This window comes from Protopterus annectens, chromosome 8.part0 (assembly GCF_019279795.1).
Source record: "Protopterus annectens isolate FY-2018-M chromosome 8.part0, PAN1.0, whole genome shotgun sequence".
Taxonomy (NCBI): Eukaryota; Metazoa; Chordata; order Ceratodontiformes; family Protopteridae; genus Protopterus; species Protopterus annectens.
Window position 1 is genome coordinate 1,931,988,825 of NC_056741.1, and position 27,531 is coordinate 1,932,016,355.

Below are 27,531 nucleotides of genomic sequence, written 5' to 3' on the forward strand. Positions count from 1 at the left end.
TGCTAGGGCTGTATGTAGCTTCTTGCCCTTGTGGTTGTGGATATGATACTAAGCATACAAGTTGCTGTTTTGAAGTGTGGTAAGTGTAATCCTAAAGCTGATTGCTTTCCACCCCGACAAATCATAAATATTTTATTAGATATTGATACAATTACCTTTTATTAATAGTAGTAAATGATAGCTATTTTATTACGTTAACATGGCTATTTTTTTTAATAGTAATATAATCACATACATTATTCCATCAAGAAAAGTAACCAAACACTTTGTTCTCTCTGTAGTATAAAACAGCACCTGACAGATACTGCCATGATTACATTACTATCAACTTACCTCCTCCTTTCACTACTGTATGTTTCTCCTATCCTTAAAAGCATCAACACTATCTATAAAAATGAAACCGGCCTGTTGTTACTACAAAGTAGCTGAAGTTGTAACTAATCTCCTAACAAAACGCATCACTGTGTTTTACTAAAACAGTTAAACTGGATCGAACTCCCACACCATCATAACTGCATACAGCTAATCAATGCCTACAGCCTCCTGTGTTCTACTGATAAATGCCTAGCATTACAGAACACTGTACTGAGACCTTCACTCTAGCAACAAACTCCTGTGTATCAGTAAATCATTCAACACTACTCAAGACCTTCTGTTCTCTATGTATGTGTCACAACTCGAACAAATTCTCTACATACTTAAAATAACAGATAAGGATAACAGATTCCAAATGTTACTTGAACCGCACTTGAATCAAAGCTGGCTCTGCCTTTCCTACTTAACTGGCTTAGTCTTCTCCCCAGATCTGTCTTTACCAACAACTCTAGCACCGCTCTACCTTTGAGACCCCCTACTCTTACCTCATAAAGTGTCATTAACAGTCACACTGTCACCTGCTCAGTTGCCTTCTGCCCTCCTTACCACTGCCCGCCTTTCATCTTATTTTATCAACAAAGTTTTCCTTTCAGTTTTAATGTTAAATCCGATTACTAAAATCTTTATTTGCAATTAGTACCATACAAGAAAACACTACTTTTTATTTACCTCTGTATACTGAGCATGTGTCTGTACTGTTTCTGTTTGTATTTTATTTTCTAATGATGCTTATCCTGTGCATGTAAATTTCTTTTACTCTCTTCAGTGAATGTGCTTTCTTAATTTTCATGCAAAAATGTATACTGCTCATATTAAATGCATAGCACATGTAAAAATGTTTGTATGTTTACATAATATACACAATTTAACTGTGGAGCTTTTCTCCCTGGTCTCCATTAAAATGGGGTTTTGTCTGGTCAGCAAAGGGAGAAAGGTAAAAAAAAATTGCACTGTAAGGACACTGGTTCACTAAATCACCATTTCCTTTCAGGAAAAGAAATTACTAGAGGAGAATATGCCTGTTAGCAGTTCTGGCTTTGTACGGATGCCTCAGGCTCCTTTCCTGCTTCAGTGAAAAGCTGGTGCAAGACCAACATTAATCTTCATGGGTACATGGCAGCAACCAATGGAATTTCTTTTTTTTCCAAAAAGTTCTTTTTTAACATATAAACAGAAAACCAACTGAATTTCTGACTGGAAAAAGGGCAAGTAAGGTGGGTGAACCCAAATGTTAAGTGTTTTAGTCACAAACAGACTACTTTTTGGGAGCATGGTCTACCTTTAATTGATTTGTTTTGGATCAAGCAGAAATCTGAAGCCTATGTCTTTCTGGGCATACTGTACAGTAATTATTTTCATGACTTTACATATAATATATTTTAGAGTAACTGGCCTATAGCTTTCAGCATCTGATGTGATGCTTGCCCATATATAGTACAATAAATAATATCTGTTGCTATCAGAGTTTTGGTGCCTGCCACCTCTAAGAGTTTCTTGAGCAGTTTGGGCTTTAAAAATGTTATCTTTCATTCTGTGCAAGAAGTCACTTGGAATGTTGTCTGGACGCATGAACATATGATTTTAATGCTGCTGACCTGTGTCTTTACCGTACCACCTTTAGTGACAGATGTCTTCTTTCCAGGTGCTGAGTATATTGTTAGGACACTAAACATCTTGCACGGTTTGAACATAGCAGTATTGTTATTTCACAGAAGGCTACAATCCTGATTTTTTTCTCCTTTATTTAGGTTTCCTGACTTATTTGAATACTGTTGTTCCCCATAATCTTTAAAACCATGTTACTTTTGTAGGAGACAATTTGACTGTCACCTGTGTTTTCTGAAGTTTTATTTTTCACCTACGCTTGTACTGAAGGCTACATTTATTTTTCAAAGCTATATATTATCCTTTCTTGTTATTACAGATATTTTTGATTTTATTGTTCCACCATAACGGTTGACCCTTAAGTTATTAATGGTAGTTAATGGTATTGTACTGCACAGGGCTTTTAATGATTGCATCACAGTCTGCTGTGGTCAAGATTTCTCTTTGCAGCTGTACAGTTCCTGTTTGTTGTATCTAAGAGGTGTATTCATTTATAGTTGTACTAAAACCTTTTTCATAATTTGAAAATAATCATGTCATGCTCAGAATTTGCTAGGGAATGGGTCACTTCTGGGGAGAAGCACAGAGACCTTGAGTTTGTTAGCTCAGCGTTGAGATTGGTTTTGAGTTCTTGATTAGGAGTTGCACATCCTTGTATTTGGAACAGTTAAGTGATTTATTCTACTTCAGGATAGTTCTAATTCATTTAGTTACAAGAAGTGAAGTTGTGCTCTTAGACTGGGATCGTGTTGATCCAGCATGCTATATTATTCCACATTTGCACCAGCATGCTATATTATTCCACATTTGCACCAGCATGCTATATTATTCCACATTTGCACCAGCAATGCTATATTATTCCACATTTGCACCAGCATGCTATATTATTCCACATTTGCACCAGCATGCTATATTATTCCACATTTGCACCAGCATGCTATATTATTCCATATTTGCACCAGCATGCTATATTATTCCACATTTGCACCAGCATGCTATATTATTCCCCATTTGCACCAGCATGCTATATTATTCCCCATTTGCACCAGCATGCTATATTATTCCCCATTTGCACCGGCATGCTATATTATTCCACATTTGCTGCACTGGCATGCTATATTATTCCACATTTGCACCGGCATGCTATATTATTCCACATTTGCACCGGCATTCTATATTATTCCACATTTACACCAGCATGCTATATTATTCCACATTTGCACCAGCATGCTATATTATTCCACATTTGCACCAGCATGCTATATTATTCCACATTTGCACCATTATTTTCCTTCAGTGATCCTGCTGGCTACATTATAGGTTCAAAGACCAGGTTGTCCTGGATGATGGTGAGTCCATGCTGTTGTTGTCAGTATAAAAAGTGCTGTGTCAGAATATGTATGATGTGAACTGGAAGCTTCCATGAACTCTCTTGTGTGGTTAAATTGTCCATGCTACTTTACCAGTGATTCTTAGAAGGAGCACATACATTTACTAGTGTTTTTGTGAGATACAGTTGGCCTTGTAGCGTAAGCACTGTAATAGGGTTTGTGAGGTTTTGTTCTACCTTCAAGATACAGACACCCAGTATCCTTAGTTTGATGCATTGCTGTACAGGGAGTTGGTATTAAAACATGCAGTGGATTTGTATGCAGATTTTATTCTGTCCACTGTACAATTAGGTATTTTTTATGATTAATCTGAATAGTGGACATGGTGACAGCAGTGCTGATGCATTTCTTTTGCTGATTTTAATGGTTAGGTGTTTTTCTTGTTCTCTGTAGTCCACCAAGCAACTGATATACTTTGGGTGAGGCATTTGTATGTTCAATGTTTAGTAAAGTTTAGGTATTAGCGAAGTTGTTTTTGATTTTCCACTGTAGTTTTCGTCAGCAGCTGTAATAATGCGTTTTTGTGTTCTGGCAGTGGGTATTGTTCAACAGAAAACTATTTCCTTGTTTTTTTTTTTTTTTTTATGTGCAGCAGTAGGCATGCGTCAGCTGGTCACTGCAGTGTGTTCCTGAGCACCTTTTGTAGATATTTTTTTGATGGTCAGGAGCAGAGTATTGTAAAGTCACTTGTGTACTGCAGTAGGATTGTGAGATTGTGGCTTTTGTGTAAGTCGTTTATGGAAATATTGAATAACAAAGGGATAACAACTGATGCCTTTGAGGCATCTAAGGTTGGTTGGTTGAAGATGGACAGACTATTTTGTACTTTGCCACCTGCAAGTAGTTGGATCAGTAGCTGTGGGACCAGTTGTATTCATCCTACTCTGTAGAACGCATGGACAATGACGACAGTAGGCAGTTGTAGTTTACCGTTTCAGACACTTTGTGTAGGCCAACATAGTGTGCCTCTTTGATAAAACCCTTATTTTAATGAAAATGAATGAAACAGGCACGGTTCCCAATTTCTAATCAGGGTTAAAACTTAATTGAGAGTGTTGTGGGTTCAATAATGAAATCGGCTTGTAGCTTTATTTGTTGAAATTCATTTTATGACCAGGAACAACAAAAGTAACTTAATGACTACATTTTCCTTTGTTTCAGTTTATGACCCAACTCAATTGTTTTTAGGTAGGTTGTGCTGCTATCTAATAATATTCATGTTTGAGTTCTTCTGGGCTGTTTTGTTCTGGGAAATGATATGTCTTGCTTACCTGTGCAAAACATAAGAATTGTTGAACATGTTGTTTGCTGAAAATGAAAGATTTATTCATTGATTGACATTTGATTGCTGTGAAAATCCATCTGGATAGAAGGAAATTTTCAGCAGAGGCCCAGGGAGAAAAGCTATGAATTGTTACAAAACATTTTAAGGGCAATAATTTTACAATCTTCAAAAATAAATCAAAAACGTTTGCAGTTTAAATAATTATAACTCATTAAACATAATATAAAAATTGGATAAAAATCAATACAAGGTACATGACAATCATTTAGTATTTAGAGAAACTTTAGACAGTTTGTAGAGAAAGTAAAGGTAAGTTAATACATACAGGAATTGCAATATGAGGTGAGGGAAAAACAGGCTTATGGTATATTTAGAGAGAAAGTCAGGGAAGAGAATTAGAAAGCAGTTACAACTAAGTGAAGGGAGAGTAAGGAAGGAAAAGATACTTCACATTTAGCAATATAGTTTATCCTGGTTTTGAGCAAGAACAGAGCCAAATTTTAACTAGGAAGTTTTTCAGAGTGGTTTTGAAAGATGGGAGGGAGGGTATAGACCTGATGGATATGATGGATTCAGGTAAGGAGTTCCAGGCATAAGCAACCTTGTACAAATACTAACATTGCCCAGCAGATTTGTTAGGCTTGTAGACAGGCAGGAGGTTTTCATCACTGGATTGCAATGACTGACTGAAAGATAAGTTTGTATTTTATTTTATTATGGTTATGAGTTGTCAGTATATTCTTGATTAACAATAACTGGCCCACACCCTGAGTTACATGACTTCTTGCTTAGTTTTATAGCAGCTGAGTAATACAATTCTAGAACTGTGTTGGTAAACTCGGAGTTCTTTCCTCTAGGTTCATCATTTCCTTTTTAATTTCTTCCCTGGATTAATTCTGCCAGATAATGCGGAGTTGATTGTACTTGTGCTTTTCCGCAGTTTTGTTTCTGTTGAATGCAAGTACTGTATTGCATCGTTATGCCTGTTGCTGTTTGATGTTGTCCAAACTGGTGAGTTTTTGAGTCTTGCTTTTCATACAGAGGCAAGTACAGTTAGTATCCTTATAAAAGTATTCCTCTAGAGAGCAGTGGGTCATTAATTCTTTGAAGAGGTAGTGTAAATTATATTTAATTTTCATCCACAAGACACCGAATGTTATGTTATCAATTTATTTTACAGAAAGTACATTAACAAACCACTGTTTTTTGTAATTTATGTCCCATATAAGGAGTTTTTGCACTCATACTTTTAGGTTTGATTCCAAAAATTGTTATATTTTGTACCCTGTTTGCCAGTAGCATTTCACTTGTTTTAACAGATCTAGCATGTTTGTCAGTCCTTATGGTTAGTGGAATATGTTTTGTTAATCTGTCATATGTTTCATGTAATGGAGTTGTCTAACATTCTATGTGGCACATCTCATTACCAAGGGTTTTGCATCCAGGAAGAAAAAGGTCATCATCTCTCTACTCTTCCCTCATTAGGCCAATCATCGAGTATAATGCCCATTTGGCATGTACCTCACTAGGCACATGCAACAGCTGGAAAGGCCACAAAAGTACCTCACAAAGAGGATCCTAGGCCTTAAACACATGACCTACACAGACAGACAAACTCAAAAAACTCCAGCTATTCTCTTTTTCATATCGTCTACTAAGAGGCGATCTCTGCTTGATTTACAAAGCCATGTGTGACCCAGCTCTGTTAGAAATTGTACATCTAAAGAAATCCCAATCCCTCCGCACCACACGCTCCAGAGACCTCAACCTTAGTCTACACAGGAGTATGTGATGTATTGTTCTAGTCCATGTTTTGCACTTTTTCACACTTTGCTTTTCATATTGCAGCAGTTTGCTGGTGAAGTAGAAGTGTGAAATCTCTAGTGGTTAATCCATAGTTTAATATCTAGAGGGCTGATACATAGATGAAAGAGACCTCTGTATTTAGCCACGTGTCATCATAGTGATGGGAGGATAGCAAGGTCCCTCAAGCATCCTTGTTGGATCCTGTTTTGCTTAACATTATGCTCTTTTATTCCACAAGATCTTCAGAATCTTAAATAAGAAAGTTCACACATGATTGCATATTTGGAATGATCTGTGATAATCCTCCTTGTGCACAGAGCGTTGTGATGCTTCTTGATCTTTTTCTGCCTGGTGTACTTCCTTTGGACTTGAACTAATTGTGAAAATGGCATATATGAGTTTGGACTGTTGTAGCAGCTATGGCAGAGATTCTATTAACCACAAATCCAAATGAACAAACAAGAGGTTCATGTTCAAAGATTCTCTACATACCTCTTAGACAATCCCTTGGTACATCAGGAACGTCAGAACTAACACACAGCAAAATGTAAAAAGTTTAATAGCTCCATAAAACCACATGCACAGTTAAGCTGTTTCATCCTTAACTCCAGACCTTATCAAAACTTCTCATCAATTAAATTAATTACATATATACCCCCTCTGGGCCAGTAATCAAGGAGCCGGAATCCTCACAACTGACATTGGAGAGGGACGTTCACTTGGAAAAGGATGCAGTCCGTATTTCCAGATGCAGCTCTCTGCATCAAGCAATTGCCCTTAAGAGCACATAGGGATCATGCTCAGTCTGGGGTCTGGATTTCTCTGTCACCCTTCAGGTCCCCATTAAGACTCCCCAATGGCACAGCTGTAGAATTGAGACCACAGCTGTGTCCAAGCCAAGTTCTCCACCGCTCTGTCTGTGAAATCAGCGCTTCATGCCCCTACTTCACACAGCTGACACACACACACACACACACACACACACACACACACACACACACACACTGTTTGAGATTTGATTTTCATACACCCATTGGAAAGGCTGGCACAGTTTTTATTGCTATGCCCCCTTCTACCCAGACTATAAGGTAGTTACACCACCACCAGACACTCCAAAGCCAGGTATTCTAAGGCTCTTTCAAGGGTACCCAGCTATACTGAGTGAAATTAGTAATAATACAAATGGTAGTTTGACCAACAGCAAGGCTTTCAAGAGTGGCCAGATCTGTCACCAGATATATATAAGTACTCTCAGAGATTAAAATATTCTCTAAAAGATTAGCCACAATGAAAAGTTTAAATATATATAATAGTAAATAAGAAATTAAACGTGAAAATATGGAATATCTATTTACAATAAACTTCAGATTTTCAATCACAGGAAATATTAAAATAACACAGATGAATACAGTCACACATATGCAGAAAAACATACATGACTAATCTCACTATATTTTCCTGAATGATCTAATACTATTCCATGGTTCACATACTAGAGAAAGGCAAGATGAAGTAGGTGAGGGGTGTGTGAGTAGGTGAGTGCCATGAGACTTTAGTCTCACCTAGTATTAAAATGTCATTTTTAGGGATGAATTACAGAGTGACATCACATACATCTGGTCATCTCACTTCTGGTTCCCATGATACCCCCCCCCCCCCATTGGCTAGAAGCTGTCGGGATGTGGCACATATGTGTCAGTAATACACAGAGAGCTTTGCTAAGGTCTGCTGCAGCTCCTGGAAGTCCTAAAACTATTTCAAACCTCCACCCTTCCAGGGTAGCAATTAGTTCACCCCAAAGACAATGCAGGCAGCTTCCTATTACAGACATTTTGTCTCTAGATGCATTGAGAACTGTAAGATACAATCTTTATAACCTACGCCAGATAATTTAACTTCAAACTATTTTCAGAATTAGGTGGATTGAGATTAACCTCTTCTATTCCAGTATCCTCTGTTAAAGCATGTACATTTAAACAGTTACAATAATACATGTATATTTCTTTTTCTGTCCAGCAGGGAACACTGTTGGTACATTTTTAACACAAGCAGCTTTACAAGTACGTTTTTCAACACAACAATCTGTACACATCAGTTTGATATACAAATAACATATAATTCTTTACAAAATTCGAGCTAGCTGTGCTGGCATATGTTACACATACAATGCCCTACTTCTCCTGGCATAGCTGGCAATACCTTGCATCGTCACATCGTTATATACATTTCTAATTACATATCTAAAAAACATCCAGTAACATTTTAGATACAATTAACATGCAATTAATAAGTATTAGCTCAAAAAGTAAGAAGAAAAAACAGTTAACTTCTATTGTTTCAAAGTTAATTGAGCTAAGAAACCAACTGACCTTTCTATTTTAACACTGGTAACATTGACACACAATCATTAACACCTGGAAAGGTGTGCGCATTTAACATAAGCTACCAGATTAATTATTGTTTACCTAGCCACTCTTTCCAAGGCCCTGCTGTCTCCGAATTATCCACCTTTTCCAATAGAAAGAAGACAAACGGCTTATAATTGTATGTGGTTTTATGGCATTATTAAACTTTTTACATTTTGCTGTGTGTTGGTTTTGATGTTCCTGATGTACCAAGGGATTGTCTGAGAGGTATGTAGAGAGATTCTATTAAGTTGTTTCTTATAGGATCTAGAACTTCAGTTGGACAGTAATATGTACTGTAATTTGCATCTGTTTGTACAGATCAATAAAGCTTGTAGCAGTATCCATTTCATCTAAAACTTGTATATCTGGGTGCAAATATGTAATGTTATATTTATGCTTCTCTGTTGCATTCTGCTGCTCAGTGTAACAATGTGTTCTGTGAATATAACAACATGCAAATAATTAAACTTGAATGCATACAAATGTTTTTTTTTCTTGGAAAGAATCAAGATAATGTCTGAGATACCTTATAGGGACTGGTATGTATGAACTTTTATTCTTTGCCACATATATATTGCAGAGGAGGTATGTGTAAAGTCTTTCTTGCAGTCCATGATTCAGTGGTTGTGATGGTGGTCTTTATAGAAATGCACAGTTAAATACTACAAGTTTCAGGAATTTTCTCCTTTGTCTTGCAAAGAGACAGAAAAAGAGAACCTGAAAAGTTATTTAAAATAAGGTTTACTAGCTGTTGAAATAAACTTCCTAGGAGTAGTACAGTGTCAGTAATGTCAGATTTACATAGGAAAAAATTAGACATCTGCATGGATGTCAAAAAATAAATCACAGGGCATGATTTAGTAACTGGTCCTAAAATTACCTCTGACCATGAACGAGCAGTCAGTTTAGTGATTCTAACAGTAACCATTTGAAATGTTGGGATCCACTAGAGTGAGTCCTGAAATATGAAGACTGACTGGATGAATGAATGGACTTGTACATATTAAGTGTGAGATACCATTTCTCAGAATATTCCCTTTTCTCTGAGGAATGGCGATTTTGGACTTGGTATATATAAATTTGGGTGGGTGAAAGGAGTGCAGGGAGGACTTGCCCCCATGCAGAAATGAAGTTTTAAGAAGAAGAGCGCTTATTGAAATCAGCCCTTCCCCTGTTTTCAGTTTTTTTTTTGGCATGTCGGCACTCTGCATTTCGAGTGCCGACATTTCAGTAGGAAGACGATTCTAACATGGCTCATAAAAAGGGACATTAATGTAAACAGTATTTTCTTTCTGTCACATTCAACTCTCTCCTAGGTAAAAACAAGCAGAGATAGCTTAATTGCCCTGTAAAAAACTTGTTTTTCACAGTTTAACCAACATAAGCCATTTCTTATTTTCCGTTAGACTGGAAGAATGATGCTGTATGTAGCACTCTAGGAACTTGTGAAACTATGCTTGAGGATGAGGAAGGAAACGGCAACATGTCATGTGAGTATGTCTTGTCGGTTCATCCCCGCTGCATACACACATTGTGAAATTCATTTTGGCACTGAGATAAAAACAGACTAGTTTACAGTTTATCCATGTTTATCCTTTTAAAGTGCACATTCTATTGTATAGCATTGGTTGGCATCATTCTCATATTGTATATCTTGGGTTCAAGTCTGTGTTGAACGCTTCTGATAATTACAAGAAGGAATTGTCAATATTTTGGTACTGGATAAAAACATTTTCATAGACATTATTTTTAATCATCAGTTATTATTTGTAGAATATCCTACTGGTATTTCTGCAGGTTTGCCAGTAAACATGTCAGAAGTTTCATTGACATTAGCACCAAATGAGTTGGTTTCATTAATTCAACAGCTGGGAACTTGGATGCTATAATTTGAGTAGATATTACATTGTGTATTGTACTGTGTGCCAGTGCAAAGCCCCACCACCAACACACGCATGCACCTGGGAGAGGTTAAGTTTGATTTTTTTCTTCTGTGTGTGTGTGTGGGGGGGGGGGGGCATTTGACACAAACTGTTGTATTTTCAGTGTCAGTACCATCAGTGTTTCAATATCTCTGAGGCAACAATCATGTGTTGTTGCTTTGATCAGTTCAGACATACTCGTCTATCCATATGTAGATATAGAGCCACACTTGGTTGCTGAAATGTTTTTTAAAAAATTCTGTTCATCAAATTGCTAATATATGAATATACTGATTTCTAGTTGGAAATTAGATGAATGTTCATCATCTCTGCTACAAAGTACTATGGAAACAGGAAGCCTCAGTTTATTTGCAAAACCAAGTGTTCTTCTTTTTTCAGAGTTGCACTACCTTGACATGATTTGCTTACATAGAAAGCTGCTACTCGGCCATAATGCATCATGAGGACACAGTGGGTCTAGTGTAAAACTCCGACTTCCTGAAAGTTGATGTTCCAAAAGAACACAAAGGAAAATGCCGGAAATCCATACTGGTGAAAAAAAAAATCCTTTTTTTCTTGATTTTTGCAGGAGGTTGAGCCCCCATGCACCCCTGATGTGGGGACCAATACTCCCACTCCCCCCAAACATTGTACATATTACTATACTACATTACCACATTTATTGAAAATGGTACATGAATGCTTTCGTCCTTATTATAAGACTTCAGATCTGAAGGATGAACATGCTTATAGGATCATAGGAGAATACTAGGCTAATAAGCCTAGCCAAGAGTTTATCCCCCAAAAAGAAACCCCAATCAGCACCTGTCACCCCTGTCAATGAGGGACACTGGTGGAACTCCTGGGAAATATTTGCAGTTACCCATCCACTCATCAAGGTTGCGGTTGAAGAGGGTCAGCAACGTACTTTGTTTGACATGTATGGGGAGTCTATTCCAGAGACAGAGCAGCCAGTGGGAGACAAACATGTCACTCCAGCAAGTTTTGTTAATGTCACATATTAGATTTAAGCCTTTCGATCAGGTACTACGCGAGGAGTTGAGACTTACGAATATGGTGCATTGCTAGTAGAGCAGGGTCTGAGATTCCCTTGTAGGCGAGACACAGATCACCTCTGAGCAATCTGTATGATACAGAATAGTGATAGTTATTTAAGCTTGTCCACACAGGACAGATTTTGGAGGCCATGGATTCTCATTGTGAGGTATTTGTGTGACCATTCCATTTGGTGCAGGTGTTTGGAGAGGTACATACCAAACAGGGTCTATATCACGTTGTCGAACTCTTAAAAGTTCAATGTCATATGGTCGACACCATATGATCGAACTTTTAAAATTTCTAACATTTCAACGGAGATCTCCGTACAGTGCAGAATGGGAAGATTTCCCTTTTCTGCACTGTAGTGCGATCTCGAAGTTGGTATATTTAAAGAGCGGGGGGGTGTGGGGGGGTGTCTGTGGGCTTGCCCCCCTGCTTAAACCGTTCAGGTAGGTTTTTTCTTTGTTTTATATTTTTTTATTACATTTTCTAACTTTTGAAAGTTCGATCATATGGTGTCGACCATACGACGTTCGAACTTTTAAAAGTTTGATTATGTAATATAGATGCACCAAATGGGGCATTGTACTCAGTTATTGGTCTAATGAGGGAGGATTACAGAGCAGTAATAACCTCCTTTTTTCAGGATGCAATCCCTTTACTTATGAGATGAACCAAGTAAAAGGCTTTTCTCACCACTGCCGCTACACGATGGTCAAATGTGAGATTGTTGTCAACTTGTGTACCCAGGTCTGTCACCACAGGTTGTGTACTTAGGGAGTAGTTGTTAATGTGGTAATCAGTAGGGGCCATGTTTTTGCTTAATGTTATGATAATACATTTTTTTGCATTTAACTTAAGGCCATGACTTTGGCACCAGTCATTTGTTGCTGTGAGACCCCCTTGAAGTATGTTAACATCATTTCGGAGTCAATGACAACATCCAACATACAGTTGTCTGCAGACTTGGTCAGCCCCAGGACTTTTGTCTTCACCTGGGCATCTGGGAAGTAGATACCAAACAATCGGGGTCCTGGACAGATCTGTGGGGGGCACCACTAATGACAGGTCTGCTGTCGGAGGTGGTGGGACCGATTTTGACTTTGTGGGTCCTATCAGTGAGCCAGCTGGCCACCCACCTGATGAGATGGGGATTTACGCCAAGTAGTGTTAGCATTTCAATGATGCCTGAGTGGGGGAATATGTCAAAGGCTTTGGCCAAGTCAAGGTAAGCTATATGTACTGACTTTCCCTCATTCAGTGACATGGTGAGTCTCAAAAAAGTCAACCAGGTTCAATAGGCAAGATCTGCCCTTGCCATTTTCAGTAAACATGGTGTGTTTTCCTGTGATCACGGAGCATTTGTGTTTGTTTTTATCCTAGTCCGTGAATTCTTGGATTTTTACACACACACACACACATATATATATATATATATATATATATATATATATATATATATATATATATATATATATATATACATACATATGGAATCACTACTTAATACCGAAACTACACAGACCCGAAGCCCACAATACCGAGACCATAATCCCTAAACCCCACATTACCGACATGTTAAAAGCGCGAAATTCAAAATCGCGAAAGTACTACATACATACAGCACACACACAAACATATACACAGCCTCACCCCATAACCAAACAAACCACCCTACACTAAAGTTAAGCAGGGGGGCTGTGCCCCCCACACCCCCCGACTTTAATATTCCAACTCCGAGATCGCACAGACATACACACAAGGCAAACTCACACCCACACGTTATAGCCCCTCACACACACACACACACACACACACACACTAAAGCCCCTCACAAACACACTTACACACACATACTTACCTGAACCGCAACACCAGAAGCGTTAACTCAAAATCCCTTACCATCGGGATTTTGAATTTCGCGCTTCTGGTCTTTCGGTAATGTGAGGTTTCGGCTGCATGGTCTCGAGCTTTTGAAATTCGAGATTTCAAAAGTTCGAGATTTAGTAGTGTTCCCATATATATATATATATATATATATATATATATATATATATATATATATATATATGTATGCATGTATATGTATGCATGTATATGCATGCACACACACACTTTTGTGTGTGTGTGTGTGCGTATGTATGTATGTATATATGTGTGTGTGTATATATATATATATATATATATATATATATATATATATATGTGTGTGTGTGTGTAAAAGAAGGGAGAAATCTCCCTAAAGAAGTGAATCATTGCCAGCGCACAATTAGAAATTACAGTGGCAGTGATTCCCCTATAGAAAGAGAGTTTGGTCTTATGCTCTTCTTTTTTTTTTTCCCCCCTGTGGGCTACTGACCCCTGAGCAAGTCTGCTTCAAGCATGATGGATTCATAATACCGTAGACTGTACTGTCACATCACACTTACATTCACTTAGAATGGAAGCAGTGAGAAATGCTGCTAAGGTTGGAAGTCCTCAGTAGGAGTTGCAGTGTGCAGTTTGCTGTTATTCTTACAAAATTGTTTTCTTACACATGAATTAAACATTCTTTCAAAAGTGCTTGGCAAGAAAAGTGCTGAAATAACATATGGGGGATTCATAAAGGTTAAAACAACGTGTACACCTTAAGGAATCTTTTCTGAATTTAACAACAGTACCTGTCTATTCACTCAAGAAGGTTACACAAGTCGAAGATGGTACACATAGTTACTGGCTTGCCAAGGTAAGGGAAAACATCTGTTGTAAGCACCTAACCAGGCATGTCCAAGGGTCAGCTTCCGGTGATTTCTTCTGTCCACCTGGTGAATCTGGGCATACTGGGGCAATGCAGCAATTGCCTCATGTATGCAGACAACCCTCTCCTCCTACCACCCAACACTACAACCTGCGAGAGATGCACTTACATAGCCAAACTGGAAGCAAAGCTCTCTCCAGCCAAAATTGTGCTAGACAATCACGAGGAGAAGGTTAACACGCGCACTGCACCTCAAGCAACACAAAGCCCTTCAAAACCCTCACTACCAACACCCACACATAGCAACACTAAACCCACATATGCAGAGGCCCTTAACATTAATCTGCCCAAGCAACAAGGACCTCTGATGCTGAAACGCAAACAAAGACCAATCACAACCAAAGTATCACATAGCTCACAACACCTGTGTGCCACCCAACAACAGCCCCTAAGGCAAGACAACGTACCTGACACTTTAGTCATAGGTGACTCTGTAGTCAGGCACACTGATGTCCCACTCACCAGGCTGAACAAGGAGAAAATTACAGTCAGCTGCCTGTTGGGTGCCAGGATCCGCCACATAACGCATGCACTCAAATCACTCCACAACAAGTACAAATACACTTCTGTCATTGTCCATGTTGGAGTGAATGACTTGAGACATACCTCCCTGGACTACATTAAAAGAGAAATGGGAGAACTCTCGGATCATGTGGCCCAGGCAGGTATGACCCTAGCCCTGAGTAGCATCCTGCCTTCACCCAGAATTATACCATAGTATAAGGACAAAATGACTGACTTCAACAATTGGTAAGCTTCTGGTGTCATTCAGAGGGGATCCAGTATCTGTCTGCCTGGGACGACATGCTCGACAAACCACAATGCTTTGCCAGAGATGGTCTGCACCTGTTGCCCCTGGGATTCAGGTTACAGGCTAAGGCTCTTGACACCCCTATAGTGGCTTTTTTTGTCAAAGGACAAATCCACCACCGTAACAAGTACAAGTATGCAAAATCTGAAGGTAATGCTACTTAATGCTAGAAGTCTAAACCTCAAAATGCACTCTCTCGAGGCACTCCTAAAAATGGAGAACATTGATATCTGTGCAGTAACTGAGACCTGGTTCAAGGCTGCAGAGGGCACCCCTGCAATACCAGGCTACAACTCTTACCACACTTTTTGGCCACCAAACCAGGACTGACACACTAAAGGTGGAGGAGTGTCCATATTCACCAAGGATATTCACACCTCCAGGCTAGTTGCCCAACACAATGCATCTGAAGTTCTCCAGGTGCAACTAACACTATGTAAGACTGCAATCCAAATTGTAGCTTGCTACAAATCCCCCACCATGCACCAAGATTCTCACTACACCTTTCTAAACACACTGGAAAATGTTAATATACAACCAAACACCCTAATACTGGGTGATTTCAACTACCATGCCATTAACTGGGAAAACTACTCGTGTACCAACACCTTTGCCCAGCGGTTCTTGGAATTCATAAATTCCAATGCCCTGGATCAACTAATCCATAGTCCCACCCAGGGTCTCCAGTATTTTGGACCTGGTCATTACCAACATGGGAAATCGATGCTCCACACCAGTGGTCACCTCCTCGTTGTGTGGTCTGACAATAAGCTAATCACCTTTGACATCCACATCCCACCCCCACCCCCCAGTGAGGAAACATCCATAAAAAACTTCTGCAAGGCCAGCTTCATGCTAATCAAGTCAGAAGTGACAAACGTCATAACACCCATGCAGATGGGAACTGAAATTTCGACTGCTGAACCTTACACTAAAGCACTGTACGAGCACATCCACTCATGCATGAATCATGCCATCCCAAATAGAACCAAGACACTCTCCTCAAAAAAAAGGAAGCCAATCTGGTGGTCTCCTGTCATAAACAAACTGTACAACAGAAGGAAGAAAGAAAGAAACTGTTGCAGAAAAGAGAAAAATCCCAGGATGCAAAAAGATCACTTACTAGTGTCAGTAAGAAGCTGAGATTCCCCATAAAATCCTCCAAAGCTAGTTATGAAAATAAAATTGCCAAAGATTCCAAAGACAATCACAAGGCATTCTATAGCTATGTCAAGAGTCTAAATGGCAGTGCTTATATCTGTTCTGAGCTACCACAGAATGGCATTAAATATACTGATCCCAAGGACATTGCCAATATCCTGGCAGATTGATTTAGTGCCGACTTCTCCCTCCACTCACCCCCTAAAGGGCCCATCTCAATACAGAAAGATTACCAAATTCTGGTAATAACGGCCACACAGACAAGAAACGCACTCTCCAAAGCTAGGAATACAGCAACCATGGGACCAGACGACATCCCGGGCTGTGTACTACATGAACTACAAAATGAACTGGCACCTCACCTAAGTGTCATGTTTAATCATAGCCTCACCTCAGGCTTCATGCCCACTGAGTGGCGCACAGCTACAGTTATCCCACTTCACAAGGGGGGATCTATCTTGGATCCTGGGAACTACTGTTCCATCAGTCTGATGAGCCTGATATGCAAGGCCATGGAACGTATTATCATGGGACTTATAAACAAAGACATTGGCAACCTTCAAACACTGGACCCCACCCAGTTTGGGTTCACGAAGGGCTAATTGTGTCTCCTGTACCTGATTGACTACTTTGAATCAGTCTCTAGAGATGTGGGCGAGGGTAAGACGGTCCACACAGCCGATCTGGACCTTGCCAAGGCCTTCGACATCTGGAATTATAGATTAACTTACTAAGCTGGGCATAAATCCCTATGTCACTCGAGTTGCCAACTGGCTTACTGACAGAACCCACACTGTAAAAGTAACCGACTCCAAATCCAGCTCCAGACAAGTGACAAGTGGAGTAACTCGAGTTCAGTCCTGGGACACTGTTGTTTGGGATCTACTTCTCTGTAGTGCAGGCCAACATTGAGGGACTCTGGCTAACAAAGTTTGCAGATGACTGCAAAATGGGAGCCATTACTGGATCCCCAAATTATGTGGATATTCTTCAAAAAGGCCTTACAGAAACAAATGCTTGGTGCCAGAGCCATGGGCTCAAGCTCAATGCCAAGAAGTGTATAGTTATCCCCTTTGGGAAAAAACATGTACCCATGAATTACCACATAGGTGGCAGTACACTAAACACCGATAGTGTGATAAGAGACTTAGGAACACAGGTGGACAGTGGTCTCATCTTCGATAACCATATCGCCACAACGGTCAGGAAATCCTTCTATGTGGCAGACCTCATCACTAAGGGCTTTTCATCCAGAAAAAAGGAAGTCATTGTCCCACTGTACTCATCCCTCATTAGACCCATCATAGAGTACAACGCCCCATTTGGTGTGTACCTCACAAGACATATGCAACAACTGGAAAGGCCGCAGAAACACCTCACTAAAAGAATCACAGACCTAAAGCAGATGCCCTATGCTGACCGACTAAAAAAACTCCAGCTGTACTCTGTCATATATCGTCTACACAGAGGTGATCTCTGCTTAACATACAAGGCCATGTCAAACCCAGAGCTGTTGGACATGCATCACTTAAAGAACTCCCAATCCATCAGAGCCACACGCTCCAGGGACATAAAAACCTTGTCATCACAATGAACAAAACATGCTGGAGGGATGGGTTCCTGACCCAGAAACTCCCCATACTCTGGAATAGACTGCCCATACATGTCAAGCAGAGCGCCTCCTTGGACCTCTTCAAAAGGAACCCTGATGACTGAATGGGAGATAGGAAATTTACCCCAGGATCACGTCAGTCTCCCTGCTAGACAGGGTCCAGGGAAGTAAATATCGTGGGAAGAAATAGCCATGGAATTGTTATGGCTAGGCTTGTATAGGCCCTAGGGCCGATAGCCTAGTACCAACCTATGAACACAAAGCATACACACAGTGTGTTGTTTGTGTTAAGCATTATGATTCCACCCTGTCTTGTTTGAAAAATGTGAATTTGAGTTTCAGATCCTGTCTTAGAATTCCTTCCTCACCCCACTCCCTAAAGTCAGTTGGAGTATTTTGTTTCCTTCGTTAGAAAACTTCAGCTAATTTGTAATTGGCAGTGCAATTCAAAAAGATCATAGTCTTAAAATGTATCTTCTTTTTTGTGCAGCAGTTTTATAGTAAATTAGACAAAGCATTAATGAATCCTAAGTATGCATAGATCAAAGCATTCCTATAAGTGTGTCCAGTAAAATACACAGTTTAAAATGCATGTCTAGTACACAGACAAATATCTTTGCACAGTGACAGTCATTTAGTATCATGTAAACTGTCTTATTTCATATAGAACTTTATTTAAGAAATGTTTTGTATGCTTTTTAACAGTGACAAGCTCAGTAATGTATGGCATGCCACTCCAGTATGTATAACCAGTGCTTTATTTCACACACATTTCCAGATGCTTAAACCATACATTGTTTTGGACATACTGATTCATAGGTAATTGCTAGGCTAATGACCCCAGGACAACCTTTTTAAACCTAGCAATGCTTCATGAATATATGTACGACAAGTTGTAATACCCTAGGGTTATCTTAAGGGGTATATATGTAGGTTTGGGCATGGGTGATCAAACATTAATAGGCTGTCTCTGTCTGCCAGAAATATAGGTGCCAAACCAGGGGTAAATCTCCTTTTTCCCATCCACTGCCCAAGTTACACTTGAATTTTGTTTAGGAAGAACTCTGCTTCACATAGGTGGGATGCCTGTTCTAGAGAAGGATCAATCTGTGAGACACATGCTTGTCCCTTCAACATGTCCTGTTAATGCTGCAGATGAGATGTAGCTCCCTAGGTCCCTAGAATGAGTAATTATGTTGCTATTTGTTTTGCAGATATGCAACAGGTCCATTAGAGAGAGACATAGATCGCCTCTCAGTAGTCTGTAGGAGACCAAGTACAGGGATAGAACCTTGAGGTGGTTTGCGTACAACTTGTTGTTGAGACCATGTATTCTTTTTGTGAGAAACATCTATGGATGATCCAGTTGTTGCATATGCCTGGTGAGATACATATCAAAGGGGTCACTGTACTCAGTGGTTGCATTGATATGGGCCAAGTACAGTGAAATGACATCATTGGACCCAGATGGTCACACCCGTATGAGTTACACAATATAGAGTGATTTCCTTATTACTGTAGAAACATTACGGTCAAAGGCCAGGTTACTGTCTACATGTGTTCTCAGTGCATTTTGTTGTATTAGGTTTTAGACTATGCCTCTGGCACCAGCTATTAATCTATGTCTGGTCTTCTTGGAGGTATTTGCGTCATTGGGGGATTTTTGACTGTGCCTAGTTTGCTGTCATCTCTTACTGTATACATAACATTTTGAACTAAGCAGAGGCTGAATTGGTTTATGGCCCCCAGAATGGAAAGAATGTAGCTATTAATGACAGTGCAACTGTGAATTATTAGGGCTTAAATAGCCTTATGACTCCAGTGAGAATAAATAAAAGATTATTGCTGATACCTTGCTGTGTGTTCTTGTCCTTAGCAGGTAATTTGCAAATGCGATTGATGCAAGAGCAATTGAAACAAATTTCTAGAGAATGTATCATGAGATTTCATTCATCCCATGTGTGAGAAAGGTGAGTAGGATAGATATGTCACAGAGGGGAAAAAACTGCAAAGTTATGCTGTTTTTGACATGCAGAAGTATGGAGATCACTCAGCAGTGAGATAGATACTCTCAGGAAAGGAAATACTCTGCTCATATATAGTTGTTCTTTGAGGTTAAGGGATGTGAGGAGATAAGATAAGCCCACACAGTGCCCAGGACCTTTGTCGGTAATTTTTCTGGATTGTTATCAAATGTAGATATATATATAAATATATGTATATCTGTGTACTTGAATGTGTGTGCGTGTGTGTGTGTGTGTGTGTGTGTGTGTGTGTGTGTGTGTGTGTGCAGATATATACGTACGTAAATATATATATATATATATATATATATATATATATATATGTGTGTGTGTGTGTATATATATATATATATATATATATATATATGTATAGTTTAGATTTATATAGATATATATATACACAGACACACACACACACACACACACACACATATATATATATATATATATAGTTACATGCTAAAAGATCGAATGGTTGAAACATCGAACTACATATGGTCGAGACCATATGCTCGATGTTTCAAAACATCGATCTTTTAACATGGCTAAATGTGAATGAAAGAAATGAGGTAGAAGACTGTAATGCAGGGGGGCAAGCCCCCCTGCACCTCCCCCCACACCCCTACTTAAATATTCCAACTCCGAGATCGCGCCACAATGAGAATACAGCGCTGAACGGGAAGTTGTCCTATTCCCTGCTGTAGCATGATCTCGGAGTTGGTATATTTAAGTAGGGGGCTGTGGGAGGCTTGCCCCCCCTACATTACAGTCTTCTACCTCATTTCTTTCTTTTACATTTAGCCACATTAAAAGATCGATGTTTTGAAACATCGAGCATATGATCTCAACCATATGCAGTTCGATGTTTCAACCATTCGATCTTTTAACATGTATATATATATATATATATATATATATATATATATATATGTATCTATATGTATATATATATATATATATATATATATATATATATATATATATATATATATATATATATATATATATATATATATATATAGATATGTGGGTGTATATATATATATATATATATATATATATATATATATATGTATGTATAAAATGTGTAAAGCCACCACAGCCAGGGTATTTGTGAATAAAATATTTTATCAAAAACTATAAAACAACAAGGAAAAAATAGTGAACTTAATAATAAAACATTAGGTTTAGTAAAACAATAAATAAAGCAAGATAAGTGCTTTCGGATCTTAGAAATCCTTCCTCAGATCCATAGAAAAAAACAGGATGTAGAACAGTATATATACATCACTTTCAGCCGATCAGCATAAATAAAAAGGGGCAACTCTTCCTTTCTTATGAACGTCACTCCAGATATAGTATTAACCAATCAGAGATGCCTCCTTAGCCTCAGCCTTTTCAAAGCTGGTTTCAATGGGTAATTGGTTTTAATTCCTGGAGATCCATATACTTGTAACTTCCCAATCCATGACATTTCTGTTAGTTCCATAGCATTGTCAATGTCTCCCCATCTATGGTTAGTTTCTGCAGTCTGTATAACCCTAAAGTGGACACATGTCCCAAATTCTCATGAATATGTTTCATCAAAGGATTCTTTTGGTCCTTAAGTCTTATGTTGTATACATGTTTTGAAATACTTTATTTTAGTTGTCTAGTAGTTTTCCTACATAGAAACTACTGCAGTGGTCACATGTAGCTAAATAAACAACGTTTCTGGTAGTGCTGTCTGCATAGACGTTGAAATAATAATGTTATGTTGTCCTATCTCGCCTTCATTCTTACTGGTTGGGTTCGCAGCCGATCCTCGGCTCTGACTTGGCCGAATACTAAAGCTTGAAGTCTTTCACTTGGCCCATGGCTGAATATCTATCCCATCATACAGTGGTGTAATTCCTCAAATCTTGTTTGCACATAAACAGATCAGAGGTTCTTCATCTTGGCCAGGGCTAAGTGTTGGATTTTTTAAATAAAAATTTATATTTACTTGTAATTTATTTCAATATTAGTTAGTTATATTATCCTGTAATGTGTTTTTTCACTTTTGCTGTTTGTGTTTTCCTATATATATATATATATATATAGATATATATATATATATATATATATATATATATATACATACATACATATATATTTCGCCGTGCTTGGCTTTCTGGTTGGCCGTCGCTTCTTTCATCAGCCCATTTTCTCCTATCCTTTTTAAATTTCCTAACCCATATTCTTGGTGAACTTCTTGTTGGAGCACTGTTTAGGTTAGAAGTGCTTCCAGTCACTGTGTTTGTAACCTGTTAAAGTATTCTGGTAGTTAGTTAAGCTTGTGCCTGTTTAAGTTAGAGGGTAAATCTAACTTTCTTCCCTTCTAGACAGTTTGTTTCTTTTGCAGACTTTCCAAAACTTTAGGCCTATATAAACATTAGTGTGGTGTGCAGTTTATAGTTATATATAATCTTGAGTGTGGTTTGAATTGCAGTATGTTCTAGTTCTATTCTATTCATTGATATATATATAAAAAAATAATAGTTGTAGTTCATTGTTCACTTTGCCGTAATGTCTAAAGGCCAAGAGGAAACAAAGCCATCTGGTTTTAAAAAATGTCAGTAGTGCTCCCAGAAAATATCCTTGACCGATAGTCATAGTATCTGCTTGTACTTTCTTGGAGCCATTCACTTACAAGAAACATGTACCTTCTGTCATTCCTTTAGCTCTGGGGTTTTACTAGAGAGCAAAAACAAACTTATTGTAAGAGGGCTTTTGCAGTCTCCTTTCTCTGAAAGCTTAGAAAGTCAGAGCACCCCCAATAAGACTAAGTCTCTGTCTACCAAAATTGACAAACCTACCAAGAGATCTTCTTCATCTTCTTCTGGCCATTCAGAACCACCAGAGAAGACAGCAAAGACTACTCAATTGGATCCAAAACCAACTGGATCAGACAAACAAGCTCCTTGGTGCCACAGATTTTGGAGCAAAGAGAGACTCAGGTTCGGAGCCGGTCTCTGGAATTATTACCGGTCTCCCCTACCCTGAGATCTCTCATTTTACAGAGATCTTGCTTACCAACCCTTTCCCCTAGGTCCTCCAGGAGCCTATTGGATGACGATGTGTCTAGGGTGGTGCGCAGACTACTGAAGTCACTGGCACTGGCAAAACTATTCTCGGCTCCAACCCAGTCAGTTTCAGAGCCAATAAAAACCTTTTTGTCCACGTCGATTCCTCCTCCGAGCCAAGCTGGAACATCAGAGCCAGAATGCCTGGTACCCATTGTAGTAGACTCTTCGGTGCCATCTGGGATGTCTAGGAGCCGAAGCTCTCCAGTCAGGTACAGAGGGGACGGTCGGACCAGAGACTCTTCAGTTCCGAGCTTGCCTCACGGAGCTTCGGCACAGGTGAGTTCAGCTCATGCATTGGGTTCAGAGTCAGCCCACTTGGTGCCCGGGATTCCCTCTGCTTCTTCAGAACTGGAGGTTTCCTCGGAGCTGGGTGGAATGGCTTTTGAGCTGATGAGGAGTGTGCTGTCTCCCCCACAGCTCTACAAAAAGGTACTGGCATTCTTCCCCCTAAAGCACTGGCTTCTTTCTCTGCACTATCCCAACCACGGGAGAGCAGAGATTCCAGGCCTCGGGGTGCCCCATTGGGTGAGCAACACTCTTCTGAGACCTCTCCAGAATACCCTTCTGAGAAGGCTCCCCAGAAGGGACTTTGTAAGAGGAAGCACCTGGACTCAGCAGATGAGTCAGTCACATCAGACACTGACCTGGAGGAGTCAGAAGGGTCCCCACAGTCATCTTGTGAGGATATCTCCTTTGCGGATATCCTGGAAATCCTTAAACAGAGAGGTGGTGTACATAAAGGCCTTTAGATCTCAACCTTCAGCCACCTGGGTGTCTCTGCCTTTCGACGCACTCATGGAACTAGTTAGTCAAAAGTCGTGGGTGTCACCAGATGCAATGGAACTGATCCCTCAGAGGCCAAATAAATTTATTACAGCTCCAACAGACAAAGAATTTCTTACAGAAGGCGCCCCTGTAGATGCTATGGTGGTGGCAGCAGACACTAAGAAGGAACTTTCCGAAACGTCCTCATCTCTCCATCCACTGAACAAGGAGTCTTGAACGATGGACAAGTACGGGAAGCATATTTTTTCATCAGCGACTTTTGCCCCTAGATCGCTGAACTACCTAACGCACTTCACTAGACTTTAAAGAGATTTCCTGAAAGAGTTGGGAGATACCTTTCAAGGTACATTAGCTGCAGGGGCCTCAGTTAAGGTATCCTCTCAGCTATCCACCTTAAACTCCATAATGGACTCCTCTATGAGACTGATTTCTAATGCAGCGGATGGAGCAAGTAGGGCAGCGGGTTCAGGAGTTTCCCTAAGAAGATACTTCTGGATGTGCTTGTGTAACTTTGCGGAACGTTTCAAGTCTACCTTTCTCAATGCCCCTTTCAGTGTTTCCTCACTCTTTGGATCAAAAGTCAAAGACACACTCACCAGATGCGAGCTGGAAGGAAAAGCTCTCTCTGCTGTTGGAGTATGTTTTTCCGTACCATCCAGACCCTATCCGAAGGGTCAGAAGGGCAGTAAAATGTCATTCAAAAAATCCCAGGGTGTTTTTCAAGATGCACAAGTAGACATCGTCCACTCAGCAGAGGGGGTCCGCAAAATCAGGATGACCATGATTCCTTTCACGACCGACATTTCCAGTGCTCCTGAAAGGAGGCCCGCCTGCCCTCCCCTGGAGGCAGTCGGGGAGCGTTTATCTTTGTACCCTGAAGCCTGGCTAGAGATCACAAAAGACAAGTGGATGCAAAGCATAATATCCAGATGTTATTCCATTCCCTTTTGCCTTCCCGTTTCACACATCAGAAAAATCCCAGACGTTCCACCCAGTCAAAGGGAACAGGCAGCTGTAGAAATTCAAAAGTTGCTGAACAAGAGTCATCCAAAGAGTCCCCACAGACCAAATACGATTCAGAATTTACTCAATATTCTTTTTTGTGTCAAAAAGAACAGGGGACTGAAGAGCCATCTTGGATCTCAGCAAAATAAACAAAACCTTAAAGAAGTCAATGTTCCAAATGGTGATATTGCAGTCTATTCTCCCCTTTTTAGGGAATGAAAATTGGACGTGCTTGGTAGACCTCCTGAATGCATACTACCATATAAAAATGGACATGCCATCAAAGAGTCATTTGCGCTTCCATTTGGGAGACAGTCATTACCAGTTCCGAGCTCTGCCCTTTGGTCTCACTGCAGCCCTCAAGTGTGCTCACCAAATGAATGGCAGTAGTCACGGCTCACTTGAGATGACTGGGATTCCAAGTGTTTCCATACCTAGATGACTAGCTCCTGACTGTCACCACCAGGCATCTACTACAACAGGCAAGAGAAGCCACATTACAACTTTGTTCTCACTTGCGGATAACAATAAATTCAAAAAAACCTGCCTTGTTGCCATGTTAGCATATTACATTTATAGGAGCAGATCTCAACACCGTCTCCATGATGGCAAAGCTACCTGCGGAGAGAGTCTCTCTGCTCAGACAACAGATTTCCAATCTTCTGCCAAAAAATAAACTCTTAAAAGTTCTAGGAACCATGAACGTAACGATAACCCTAGTTCCCTTAGCCCTGCTGCACATGAGAATTCTGCAGTGGCTCTTTTTTTCTCAATGGTCATTTAAAGAACTTCCCATGTCATTCACCAGATCAGAATCACAGAGCCATGCAAGAAGTATCTACGATGGTGGTTCTTTTCCAGTCAAGTTATGTTAGGTCACCCCTTTACCCTACGACAACCTGTGGCGACAATGACCACGGGCATCTCCCAGATAGGGTGGGGGGCATTATCTAGGGAGGATGGTCTAAGGCACATGGCAAGAGCACAAGTCCCATTTGCACATCAGTGTCCTAGAGATGAGAGCAGTGCTCTTGATGTTGCAAGCACTTCAGGACGCTTTTTCATTAGGAGCAATTGCAATTCAGACAGACAACATGTCGGTGGTCTGGTGCATAAACAAGCAAGGAGGAACCAAATCCTATCCCCTTTGCCAAGAGGCACTCAGAGTATGGCAATGGACTATATCTTTCCAACACTTTCTAGCAGCAACGCACATTCTGTGAAAATCCAACGTGATAGCAGACAGGCTCAGCAGGGCAATACTCATGCCTCATAAGTGGTCCCTAAAACAAGACATTGTGGAGATTATTTTCCGGAAATGAGGCCAGCTTTGCTGCAATCTCTTCGCAACACCCATGAATGCCAAATACAGCAGCTACTTTGCCCTAGCCCCCCCCCCTCCGGGGGAGTCACCAAGGGATGCACTCGTACATGATTGGCCCCTGGCACTTCTTTATTTATTTCCCCCCTTTCCTCTAATACCCATAGTCATACAGAAAGCCAAGTCATTGGGAAGCAGGCTAATACTCATTGCCCCATACTGGCCTCGTCAGATTTGGTTTCCCTTCCTCTGGCTTCATCTTCAGGAGGAACCGTGCATTCTGGACCCTTTTCCAGACCTTCTGACTTACACATCCGGAATACCCCACCCCTCCCTCCAACCTTCAAATTGACAGCTTGGCTGCTCCTTTTCCAAGTTTAGTCAGGCTTCATAATTTCACACTGGCAGTGAAACATATCTTAGTATCTTCACACAAGGCTTCAACCAGGAAGTTATTTTCCAGTAAATGGAGGACGTTCTCATACTGGGCTGCAACAAAAGACATTGATCCCTTCTGTGCCACAATCAGCTCAATTCTTGAATCCCTGGCAGAGCTCTTTCAACAAGGTTCCACTGCAGCTGCTATTAAAGTCCAATTAGCTGCAATTTCTAGTTTTCATATAGGTGACTGGACTCCTAACTTGATGTCACACAGATTGTACAAAGCATTTTTAAAAGGTACTTGCTTATTAAGACCTCCCCATTAAAGACACTCTCTCACCATAGGATTTGAATTTTGTTCTATCATATCTAAATCTACCTCCCTTTGAGTCCTCATCAACATGTGATCTCAGATTTCTGTCGTGGAAAACATTTTTGCAAGCCCTGTCAACCAAATCTCCTTACTTGATCTTCGATAAGGATAGAGTATCTCTTCAAACTAACCCATCCTTTTTACCTAAAGTGTGTTCTCAAACTAATCTAAACCAAACTATTGAGCTGCCAGAGTTTTTCCCCAATCATGGCAACAAGGCAGAATACAAGCTCCACCAATTAGATGTGCACCAACAACTCCGCTTCTATTTACACAGAACCAAGGATTTTAGGAAAACTGAT

The 27,531-nt window shown here is 40.0% G+C and overlaps 1 protein-coding gene across 3 annotated transcripts in view; it reads left to right on the forward strand.

Moving 5' to 3' along the window:
- Nucleotides 1-27,531, forward strand: part of LOC122809734 — a gene marked incomplete at its 5' end in the record, with an annotated part of 455,767 nt that overhangs the window by 278,090 nt on the left and 150,146 nt on the right. For 2 of the 3 annotated variants that reach the window (XM_044081441.1, XM_044081442.1), the window contains 1 exon segment: nt 10,277-10,360. In XM_044081441.1, coding sequence (XP_043937376.1) covers nt 10,277-10,360 — 84 coding nt within the window. 3 annotated transcript variants of the gene reach the window in all.